This window comes from Anthonomus grandis, chromosome 1, assembly GCF_022605725.1.
Source record: "Anthonomus grandis grandis chromosome 1, icAntGran1.3, whole genome shotgun sequence".
In the NCBI taxonomy this organism is placed as follows: Eukaryota; Metazoa; Arthropoda; class Insecta; order Coleoptera; family Curculionidae; genus Anthonomus; species Anthonomus grandis.
This window is the reverse complement of record NC_065546.1, coordinates 4402596-4415241: the sequence shown is the minus strand read 5'-3', so window position 1 is coordinate 4415241 and position 12646 is coordinate 4402596. Positions and strand designations below refer to the sequence as shown.

At 28.9% G+C, this 12646-nt stretch overlaps 1 protein-coding gene across 1 annotated transcript in view; it reads left to right on the top strand.

Moving 5' to 3' along the window:
- Positions 1-12421, top strand: part of LOC126735777 (uncharacterized) — a 54728-nt gene extending 42307 nt beyond the window's left edge. The window contains exons 2-3 of the mRNA XM_050439886.1: positions 10463-10671; positions 11418-12421. Of these exons, the coding sequence (XP_050295843.1) occupies positions 10463-10671; positions 11418-12092 (884 nt within the window). The 3' untranslated portion in view covers positions 12093-12421. The remainder of the gene's footprint in view (positions 1-10462; positions 10672-11417) is intronic.
- Positions 12422-12646: the final 225 nt, after the last annotated feature.

The following is a 12646-nucleotide window of genomic DNA, read 5'->3' as shown; positions in this document are numbered from 1 at the left end:
TCGGGAAACCCACCATATCTAAGAAAACTTTTCAATGTGCATGAACACAACCATAATAACGAACGGTTTAATATTTTTAAGGTTCCTCAGCATACAACAGCAGCTTTTCAAAAATCATTTAGTTACGTTGCAGTTCATTTGTGGAACAATTTGCCTCATTGTGTTAAAGATTATTCTTTTTATAAGTATAAGAAATACATAAGAAATATGCTTATGCAGTCATAGTATCATGCCTATTAAATATGTATTGAGCTGAATGTTAATTGGAGTGTTTCCCAGTTTCTTTTAATTCAGGTGTGTCAAGTAGACGCTTCGCGTCCGTGGGGACCAGTAGAAATTTTTAAAATTTTTGTTAGTATTACAAAAAAAAAATCTCCACAAAAAAGAGGTGCCCTAAACACGCAGTGGGGAAGAGACCTGCCGTATCCTCATAAGGCTCTGAAATCAAACCTTAACCTCGGCATAGTGCTCTACCCAACTTTTTCTTTTTTTAGTACTTCGAAAAAATTAACATCTGTAGTAAATACAGAGAGAAAAGGGAAGGTCTTATTACATATAATAATCAGAAATAAATTTTAGTGAAATATTACTTCCTTATTTCTGGGTATCATGCTTCAGAGAACCATGATGTGTTACGCTAATACGCTCCGCTCTCAAGTAACCCTATATAAATTTAATATAACCAATATTCAATACCTTCTTATTTTATTATAATGCGCTAGTGGCATCTAGGGTAAATACGCTGAAATAGACTCCTCAATTAATACACTTTTGTACTGGTGAATGTTAAGGCGTATTCGCCATAGTATGCAGATAATCGCTGTTTTCAAAGTAATTTCATTAACGTTTTTAAATTATGTTCCAAATTCAAAATTTATTTTTTTACCTTAAAGGCTATTCAAAACTTAGTAGAAAAGTTTAATAAGTAAATTTTTCACGATTTATACGTGCCAACAAAAAACAAAAGAAAACTGGTTTTTTCCCACCGCACCATTTTTTTTTCTAAAATGATTATTGGCTAATTTTAATGTAAGCCCTAAACTGAGAATTTCTAGTAAAAAAACCCAATAAAAAAAATTTTTTTTTTTGGTTGAAAATCGAAAGGTGTATTATTAACCACGAAAAATTTCAAAAAAATGTTTCAATTCAATTTACTCTTTTTATTTTTTCCTGAATTAACTCTAAGTCTGACAACTTTTTGTTTCAAACAAAAGTTCTCAGGAATATTCCGAGGTATCTGTATGTCAAAACGAATCGGTTCTAGCTATCATACAATCGAAAAAACTATAAAACATAAATATCGAATTATCATGAAAAATTTTAATTTGTTATTTTTCTATCCTGTACTATTTTAGAGTACCTTTAAAAAAGATTATTACCGATTTGACTCTAAAACGAACGGAAAACCTATTTCTTTGCATTTTTCGATTTTCGAACAAAATCCGGGTCAAAACGAGCATTTTTTCAAAATATGCTCCGAATTCAAAAAAAATTTTTCTGCTTAAAGACGACTTAAAAAGTAGTAAAAAAGCTTTATGACAAATTTTTCCACGATTCATACGAGTGCCACAATCTAAAGAGAAAGATCAGGTTCCATAAGAAACAATGTATTAGGATAGGAAAAAGGGGTTTGTTTCTTGTTGAAGAAAAACGGTTTTTAGTGGATTATAGCCAGATAGTGTCCGGTGATTTCAGAAAAAAAATGGTTTTCGCAGGTGTCATAGGTATGCCAGTATTAAGCGTCAAAGTTAAAAAAAGGTGTAGAGCAAAAAGTGCTCTACGTAGGAGACTGTAGACTATGTCGAAAAATAGCTTTAAAGAAGTTCTTAAAACGCTGAAAGCTTAAAATGTCTAGGTGCCGCTATTAAAGAGTTATTAAGAAAAATAGAAAAAATCCGTCAAAAAAGGCTCCAAAAGGGGTTCATATTTGTTAACACAGCTCACCCTGTATAATACCTAGCGACATGTAGTAAAACCTCTATTTAATTCTTAAGGATTAGGCTTTCAAACAGTGTAAACAAAAAGAATTAAAAAGAAATTTTTGAGCAGAAAAAAAATAATTTCTCTAAAAATTCACTTTTATTTTTTTCGAAAAAAAAATTTACGTTTAAACTCGTTTATCTCAAAAGCAGTTTGTTTTTGAAAAAAATAGTTTTAACAAAAAAGAAAGCTACATTTACGTAAAAAGGGCTGTTTTTTCCGCATTATCGGGAACGTTACCGTTTAGGTCTCACAACCGTTTAAATCCGCGAGGTCCGCGCAAAAAGTTCAAAATTCATTTACAGAAAAATCCGACTTTCAACGGGTTTATCTTAAAAAGCGCCCTTGGGAATTGCTTTGCATTAAGGCCTTTGACGTCAATGAGTTTCAGAAAATTCGGCTCAGTCAGTTTTACACAACGACTTAAACAAAATTTTTTCGTCAAAAAACCGTTTTTGCCACGTCCAAAAAATTTTGGTTATGTCAAAAAATTTTTTTACCATTATATACGCTCATTCTTCGTGCATAAAATGATAAAAACCCAAAAAGAAAATTCGTCATAGAACCGTCATAGAAGTTATTAGCGTTTATGTGTCGAAAGTCGAAACCTCCACCATTTTTGTCGGTGCGTATCATATTATTTATATTCATATACATTGGATGTGTTTCCTCTCCTGCGCTTCCCTGATTCAGTCGCTGCCTACCCCTGCCCTGTGTATATGAATTAAAATAAATTGTATTTTTTTTTAAATTTTTTCAAGCTCTCACTATCAAAATGTATCGAAAAGATATTCTTACGTAAGATTTTTTTCTTTTTTTGTTTCCCTTTTTCTTGAGGATGTATCACTTAAAAGTGCTTCTTGCAGAGGTACTTTTTAGAAACGGTTTTTATAATCGAAATGCATTCCTATTTTGTATTTTTTTTTTTGTAAAAAGTACAACTATTTTGTAATTTTTGATATTGGCAAATAAACGTTTTAAATTTGAATTTGAATTAAAATATTGTTTGATAATTTGGAGAATAAACTCACACAATAAAATTTGAGTAATCTCTCACAAACTAGGAATTTCCAAGTATCTAAATGAGATTATTTTAGTTCTGGGTCACGTTTTGAAATATCCATATGATATTTAGGAACACCCTATATATATAAAAGTTTCGGCCAGACAATTTAAACAAAACAAACCTTCCAGGTTTTAATCTTTATTAAGTAATTTAATATCCTCAAAACTGCTGCACTTTGATGAATTAGTCGGCTCGGCAATTATTAAACATATAATAAACAACAAGATCAGTAAATTAGCTTTATCTTAACAAAACAGGAGATTAAATTATGGGCCTGGCAATGGAATAAACGACTCTTTGTCTGCGAATGCTTAAACAGGGGCACATTATAATATTATAAATGGCTTCTATCAGCGTCTGTTGGCATAATATGAGTCAATCATTTTCGTCTTTAGCAAAAGGCTTATGAGGCTGATAAACGGTTTTATTTTTAGCGTAAATAAATCACTTTTGGGAATTATTAGTGCTTAGAGGTATTATGCATATTTATATGACGTAAATCCAGGTTTAATCTCGTTTCTAAATTTTATTCCGGTTACCTTAGCGGAGCAAACAAAACGATTTGTTATTCTGGCAAGGAAATATTTCACAGCGAAAACTTCGATTTTATTGCAGTTTTCGTTATTTATTATTATAATATATTATATTTCGTTATTTATTATTCGTTTGTGAGTAAAAATGGCTTCGGAAAATCCAGCTTTTGTTCTTTGCATTGGCGTTTTAGTCTGGAAAACTTCAAATAAAGTCTACTCATTTAATTACTAGCAGTGGAACTATAAAAACATAGCATACGTTAAAATACAAATATGCCTAGCCAATGAGAGCGCTTCGGCATCCGCGAGGGCGTGGTATGCGAACCGCCAAATTCAAAATAGGAAATTTTCAATGTATCTAGAGTTTTTCTATTCATATTTATATTTAATTAAATTTTTATGATGCGTATATATTTTAGATGAAGAAAAGTGCAATATGCATTAAAAACATTTAATAAGAAGATATTTTAGCTATTATTAGTAAATGGATTATTGATTTTTTTTAATATTTACAGCGTGTGATCAATTATTATTTTAAAAATATTTTATAAATACTTGCCAAATTTGGTTTTTATAGCAAATTATCTCTTTTAATAATGAAATTTGTTAATCATTTGGTATAGCGGTACGTGTAAGCGCAATGTATGAATTATTTAAATATTATTGTTAGTTAAATATTAAAAATGGGGTGATACGAAATTGAATTGGTGTGTAGAGCTGATAAATTAATTAGTTAATAGGTGGATGAGTGGATAAATAAAAAAGTTAGAAAATAAAAATATATGGCAATTAAATTTTTTAACAATATATGGTGAACATTTTAAAGTTCGCATTTTTACATACCTCTGTGTCATAATTCTAATATGCACCTTAGTAATATAATTGTCAATAGTTATTTGAAAGTATAATATTATTTTAAATTGTCCACTACCACTATACATATGCCATACATTATACTTTAGTGGTTGACATAAAGTATATATATGGTTGGAAAAGCTGTATAAAGGGTAAATATGACTAAAAAGTCAAAGTATAAGAACAGAAAACAAAAAAAAAACGTAGAAATTATATTTTAACTTTGTTTATTTCAAATAATAAAAAATCTATAAATTTATTTGTTATTTAAATATAATAATTTATGGTATTTTTAATATCAACAACCTCAAAATTAAATGCAAAGAGGCTAAATGTATTAATCTGGTATATAGTATGTAGACACACACTTCTTTAGCTTATTTGTCATCTCTGCTGGTCATGTATATACAGCCCAAACCATTCAAACTTCCATACAATAGTAACATGGAAAAAAATTACTGCTCTGTATACATTTTAATTAATAAATATATACTCACAAAGGATCTTTCCCCTCATTCCATGTCAATTTCAAGTTAATCCAATTAGCTTTTCTGCACCCTAAAAAATATTAAAAACATAGCAAACAAAATGTAATAGAAAATGATTAGTTGAATATTAACATACAAAATAAGCTAACATTTTAGTCTTAAAATAAAAGATATAAAAATAGTTATACAGAAACCAACACCTATGACGTCTTAAAATTTGTTTTTACAATTTGAAACCTACACTAAATTAAGCCTTACAAAAACTATACCTAGTTATGTATATGACCTCTTACATAAAATTTGTATTTACAATTTAAAACCTGTACCAAAACTTTATTATAACAAAAAATATACTTAGTTATATTATACTGATTATAACACAAAATACCATATAAAATACCACATCCTATTTTTGTTAACTTCACAGCTATAATACAAACATATTTGGATAGTACATTTGTTTTTCAATTTTTCTTTTCTTTTCAATGCCCTGAGAATTTTCTTCCTCCACTTCTTTATTTTTAAATTTGTTGATTACAGCCATAAATCTGGCAAATGCATTTTTATCTAAACTTCTACCATAGCTACAAATTTCTTGAAATGCAATATTAAAATAAGTATAAACAATGTAATAAAAATGTAACTTATATTTTACTCAAACTACTTCTCGATTTCCTTCAAAGTCCATTGCAGAACTATTGACTTTCATTTTTGAACTCTCCTGAATAAAATGGTTTACATCCTCCTGATAATTGATTTGGCTAGTTGTGGGTTGATCAACAAACAGAACATTATCCTCTTCCTCTTCACTCACAGTTGGGGAACCTACAACAAACTCGCTCCCCTGCTCAAAAATGGCTACAGCATGTATATGTTTACAAATTACTGTTTAGACAGAATTTTCTGGACACTCACATCTGTATTTATGAAAACATATTTTACAGATGTTACAGTATCCAGTGCGACATTGCTCATCACATAGTTCATGACAAGACACAACATAGAACTTACCACTTACCGAAACACTTTGTACTTTAAATTTTCCAAATTCTAAAAATTCTACCTTACCATTCATTTTTTCGGCTTTGTTATGGGCTTCTATTACAATTTTATGCTGATAGCTATTTGAGTTTGGTCTTGTTGACATGTTCCTTGAATGCGAATGCCTCCCCCAGACTTCTCACTTTGCACGCGCTATTAAATCCTAAAAGTAAACACAACAAAACATACTAACTGTATGTTTGATAATGATAACTAAGACTTTGTACAACCTCTGTTGCAATTGGAAAATATGTGTTCTTCCCCATTCTTAAACTTGTTTCGGGTCTGACAAGCATAATCTACTTCTCTATTATCTTGTGCCCTCCAAGATGTGAATTCTTCAAAATTCCTAAAATTTAAAATTGATTCTTTGACATATGGTGAATATCAAGCAAATGTTTGTTTAAACAGTTAAAATATGAAAATGTCTGGATATCATTAGTACACATTGGACATATAATGTGTTTTATTTGTTCCTTCCCAACAAATTCAGGGTGAAACTTTTTCCAATGCCTGTTTCTGGTAGATCTGCTTGAAAATTCCTTATCACAAACTTCACAGATTGCATTTTGTTGACTGCAAAATAAATAATTATTCAAATTAGAACTAAAAAAATTATATGTATCTTACCTTAGTAATGCCATAATTGTCTAACAGACAGCAACAGATAAGTGCAAATATTGGTTTAAGTGGAAGGAAATTATGCACTAAGAAACCCTGGCAAGTTTATTGAAAGGTAATGAAACTCAAACACTAAATTGTTTGTTTTTGAGCCCAAAACCAGCACAGATATGGATTGTATAGATAATGGAGTAAACACTCAACACTATACACTATGAATTTTCACTCAAATAGTCGCAAAGTTGATATAATTGTTCATAATTAAATCAATTATTAGGAAGCAAGCAAAGCAAATAAAATCTGCAATATAGGTTAAGTTAAACAAAACCAATGCCTTGATTTTCAATTTCCGTAGCTAATCGGCAACGAAATTTGACGTACGAACTTTCACGAAAGGATCAGCAGTGCTGGTCCACTCTCAATTTCCCTGATTGGCCGGGCCTATTTGTATTTTAACGTATGCTTAAAAACATATAGAGGGCCCTAGAACGAATGGAAAGTGGACAAACTTAGATCAGAATTGCTATTAATTTCTCTTTGACAATATATGGATATCATTATTCAAACATAGATATTATAGACAAATTACTACTTTTTTTAGGAAGTTAAGTGTAATTGATTATCGTCTCGTACAGTTAAATATTTGGGCATAGTTTTACTAAATTATTGGCAAGATCCATGAAAATCAATTTGCTTGGAGGAACCTAATATATTCTGCGAAAAGTTGGCTAATTTAAATAGATCTCGATTTAATGACCCCTAAAACCCGACAAAAGAAGTACCTGGACGGACTATAAGGTTAAAGTCACAAATTAGACTTTTGCTTTAACTGCGTTAGCATCTTCAAAAGAATATTAAAAACTTCGTTTAAAATTTTTCCTGAAGTTGTTAACATGAACAACAAAACACGTATAATGATCTAAATTAACTATTTTGGTAAAGTATTGAAACGTATTTTTTTTGTAACGAATTCATGTGTACCGATATTTTTAATTTGAAGAAAAATTATTGGATAAGGCAAAAGTCTCTTTATTTAGGTGTCAACGTTTCAAGATCAACTTCAGGACAATTAGATGTTGATAAGGTATAATTTAAATTCTTTAGAATAATAATTAATGAATAGATATTTAAAAAAAAAAATATTTTATTTAAGGATAGGATCTATCGATAAATATACTGGTATAAAAGAATATTTTTCAATGTGTAAATCGTCTTTATTTTATTTCAATATTATCCATAGATATACATACTTAAATTTTATTGTTTACTATTGAAGGACACTCGATTTATTTATTTATGTATTTACATAGAAGAAAACACCATGATTCATTTAATTAGACTGCAAAATGTGAGGAAGTACTAATGGAAATTTGCATGCAAAAGTGCATTTATAAAGAACTAATTAAACTTGATTAGTCGTAGTTAAATTTAATTTTAATTCCAATATTAATTAAAGTTTTCGATTCCATTATTTTAAGAAACTACTGAAATGAAATATGTAATAATTAATACTACGAATGATTAATACTACGATTTCTATTAAAAATCGTTAATAGTTATTCTTTTATGATGTTTTTTTTAAAAGGATAAAGTCTAATATTTACACAAATTACATATTTTTTATCGATTAAAATTGACATTGATAATTTATTATTCAAAATTTTAAAAACCAATAGTGATAAAATAATGATTAATATTTCTATTAATAAATTGTCTTTAAGTTAAATCTATATTATTGTTACGAATTCATAATTAATAAAAGTCACTAAATAGGTCACTAAAAGGATACAAACAGGTAAACCTACAACAGTATCCACATCAAAATGTATACTAAGTTAACTAAAAACTAAAAAACCAAAAAAATTAATCAAGAAAATTTTACCTACTTTGGAACTTATATAAACATATAAAAAAGAAATGTTTTCTTAAATTTAAATATCTAAATCTCTGACAGAAGGGCGCTTTTAATTATTTGCTTCAGTTTTATTTCAGACAGGTTGAAAAAATCAGATCTAAATCTAAATCAGAATATAAAACATTGGCCTCACGCATCATCTTTATTATAGGAGAATTTTGAGCATGCAAAGTGTGTCTAAATGGTGCCTTGCACAAATGGTTTACCCTAAATGCTCTTGGCGCTATATTAAATGAGATTTTGCTTAACAAATGAGGAGACTCTTTACCTGTTAATATTTTATAAAGAAACATAATATCAGATAAAATCCTTTGATCCTGGAGAGTCAAAATATTATAATGATTTTTCACAGATGCTATACTAGTAAGCTGAAGCTGGTTACCATATTTGAATAAAAATGACTTCAAAAACCTTTTTTGTACCCTTTCGATTGCGTCTTTATAAATTTGATAATAAGGACTCCAGATTATTGAAGCAAAATTAAGCTTGCTGTGTACATAAGCATAATAGAGTGTTAAGTATGTATTTGGATTTGAAAATAAGTTAGATTTTCTATTTATGAAGCCCAACATTTGAAAACTCTTTGAAATTGTTAAATCTATATGTTTTCAAATGTAAGTTTATTGCCAAGTGTCAAACTCAGATCTCTAACCTTGTTTTCTCTATTTAAGACACTGTTACCAATTCTGTAATTGTATTGAATTGTATTTTTATTTCTAGCGAAACTGATAACATTACATTTATTTGAATTTATAAACAAGTTATTTTTAAGACAGTATTTATGAAATTGATCTAAGTCCTTTTGCAGCAATTCACAATCGTGCGGATTTTTAATTTGTTTGTAAATTTTTAAGTCATCGGCGAATCCAAGAACCATAGAGTTTGAAAAACAAAGTTTTACATTATCAAGATAAATAAGAAAGAGCAGAGGTCCTAGATGGGATCCTTGCGGTACCCCAGAGGTAACTTTTATATTCATAGATTCAACCTAATTTACCAATACAGAAAAAGTACGACCTCTTAAATAGGATCCGCACCAGTCCAAAAATTATTAGAAGAATAATTCGTCCAGGAATATTGGCTATCCGATTAACAGCAAATATAATTGCAGGACATTTATTAATTACATTAATAAGAAACTCACACACTTCTCTTACAACTACTTTATCTATTATTTTAATTTGAACACAAATCCTTCTTTAATTTTAGAATCAGCTGTATCAATTATTGGTCCATTTCATATTCTTTCGACAAAATGTGGCGCTTTCCTTAGACGAAAGTAAGCAAAACACTGCCAATAAACTTAGATCCTAACCATGTTAGATTTTAAGCTACAGGGTGGTAAAGTTTTAACAAAAAAAAACATTTTCTTTTAAATAACTTTCATACTCTTGTAGAGGGAATCTTTTTAGGGAATCTGTTTTATTATGATTATATATGACTCTTAAATTGTAAATCTCGAACTAAAAATGCAATAAAATCAATAATTATTAGTATAAAGAAAGTAATATTTGATTAATCTACTCAGATATAATCGATATGTTCATGGCTTATATTTTCTTAAGTAAAATAGCTAGAATCTTGCTAAATAGTCAAAAAATCAAATTTATTACATAAAATAAAAAATGTAAAAATATTTTTTATACAAAAGAAAAAAACAGTGGCGTGGGTTCAAATGGCAGTAGATATATAGAAAGTGCCTACCAATTTTAAGAAAAATATCTACAAGGGAATAAAAGTAAAAAAAAATCACCATGTAGCTTAAAATTTATTATGTTTTTTTGATTAATTTTATATAAAAAACACGTTAGTGAATTTTGTCACAATATCAAAAAAATACCCTGTATATATGGTATAATTGTCATATCATAATTTTTGCTTTGCTCAAATATTAAAATGTATAATATATCTTTCTAAAAATATACCATTAAATTTACAACTTACTAAAAGTCATAATTTGCAGGTGAAGTGCTCGTAAAAACCGCTACAGACAACACATGGTATCCACGGAGAGTTCAAGTAAAAAACGGGCAGTTGAATGTATTTTCTTTACCTGGTGCTTCTGGACCTTCATCGATAAGACTCCCTTTAAGACACCTAAGTCTCCAAGTAGGACCACTACCTCACAGTATTGCCATTTGTAAGGGTTCAAACACTGTCTTGATGCTTCAGGTAAGGATAAGATTCAAATAACATATTTAACTCATTTCAAACCTTTGAAAATTTTCAAACTAATTTACTTGATTATTTTATATTCGTACGATTATATTGTCATTAATTTCACTAATTAAGTTTATAATACACATCAAACGTTACTAAAATATTCACGAGCAAGAGTTTTGAGCCAAATCATGCCATTTTCAAGAGCCACTTAAGCCAAATTAAATGTGACCAATATTTTTGTACATATAGAATATTTTGCAGTTGAGTTTTTTGACCATTCTCTTCTACCAATAAGCAAATATTATGCGCACTAATCAGGTGCTTTGACTCTATAAAAATAAAACAAATTTTAACCATGACCATATATGTATTTATATATAAATAACAGATAATTAATATGTAAAATGTATTGTAGGTATTCTTAAATATGAATAATTAATTTTTACATATTATTTACTGAAATAACGCATATATTACTAATCCTTTTTCCTTTGTTACCATGAAATTAATATATTCTTGCGACTGCAATAAATGTCGTGGGTTGGTATTCTATAATTTGCGTAATAGTAACAACCTTGTACAAATCCTACAAGAATCACAACTATTGTCCCATTCGTGAAACAAATTTATCAAATAGTTCCATTGTTAGTACGGGTTATCGAAAAGAAGCATTTTGATCTATCGGTTAAATGGTATATTATAACAATTAGCACATATGAAAAATATATAATGTTTGTTTTTTTTTTTCTTTTTAGACCCCCAACGAGAAAGCTTTTGGAAAGTGGGTGAAAACTTTAGCCATAGAGTTGATCCGTCAAACGCCACTCGACGCTATAAAATACCTAGACATCCTTACCCTTGCAGAGTATTGGAAAAGGAGAGATATAAACAAAGAAGACTGGACTGTTAATAAGGAGAAAGAGGACCAAATATCAAACAAAAACTTTAACATACAATTGCCAAGGGTTCCGGATTGGAATAATCAAGAACTCGACCAGAACCAGCAATACGAAAAAGATATAAATAGGAATTTTGTAGAAACGAAAAATAAAAATGTCGTAATTGTCGATAAAGAAACGACAAATCCAAATGCAGAAAAGGTGATAGAGAGCCTTTTGAAAAAATGCCAAAATGTCGAAGTGTATGTGCCAGTAAAAGAAAAACTTTTTTTATTTGAGTCCTTATGCAAAATGGGGAGGAAAGTGAAAAGCTCGGAGGATGTTTCCACAAAACCTCAAATGCCGATATCAAAAAGGACTAAATCTTGCCACGATTTAAGTGATAGGCCAGTAGCTGTTAGGGATATTTGTAAATATTTTGAGGAAAGGCTGCAATGTGATGAAGAACATACTCTGGAGCATAAGGTTCCTTACAGTAATAATTTAAAAGTTAGTTGGACAATTAATGATAAATCCCAAAAACTGTCATAATTTTCTTCATTATTTCTTACATAATTTTTTTAAACTATAAAACAGTGTATACATTTATATTTCATTACTGTATGTCAGCTAGACCTGTTTTTGTTTTATGGTCAATAAAATATTAATGTTTTAATATTTTTTTTACACAAAATGTAAATACTTTTAATAAAATTCTTTAGATTTTTAGGCAAAAATATTTAAATCCACACTATGTGTAACTAAATAATTTTCAAATTTGTTAACTATTTATAATAAATAATTTTAAATCTTTATTATTACCGAAAAATAATTTAACGTATTTTAATTATATTAATAAAATTAAAAATTTGTGATATTTTTTATTTTTGGGGAGTTTTTGTTTTTGAAACCAAAAGAAATAAAAAAATTTTAAGTGCTGGTGTTTTAGCTAACAATATAGATAAAAGATAATTTCAACTTTATGATTTAACACTTTAACTGCCCTGTGTATCCATAGTATACACAATAGATTGTCCCATATGGCCACGTGTATATTCTGGTATACACATACATTCAACAAATTTTTGCCGCGTGTATCCTCGAGT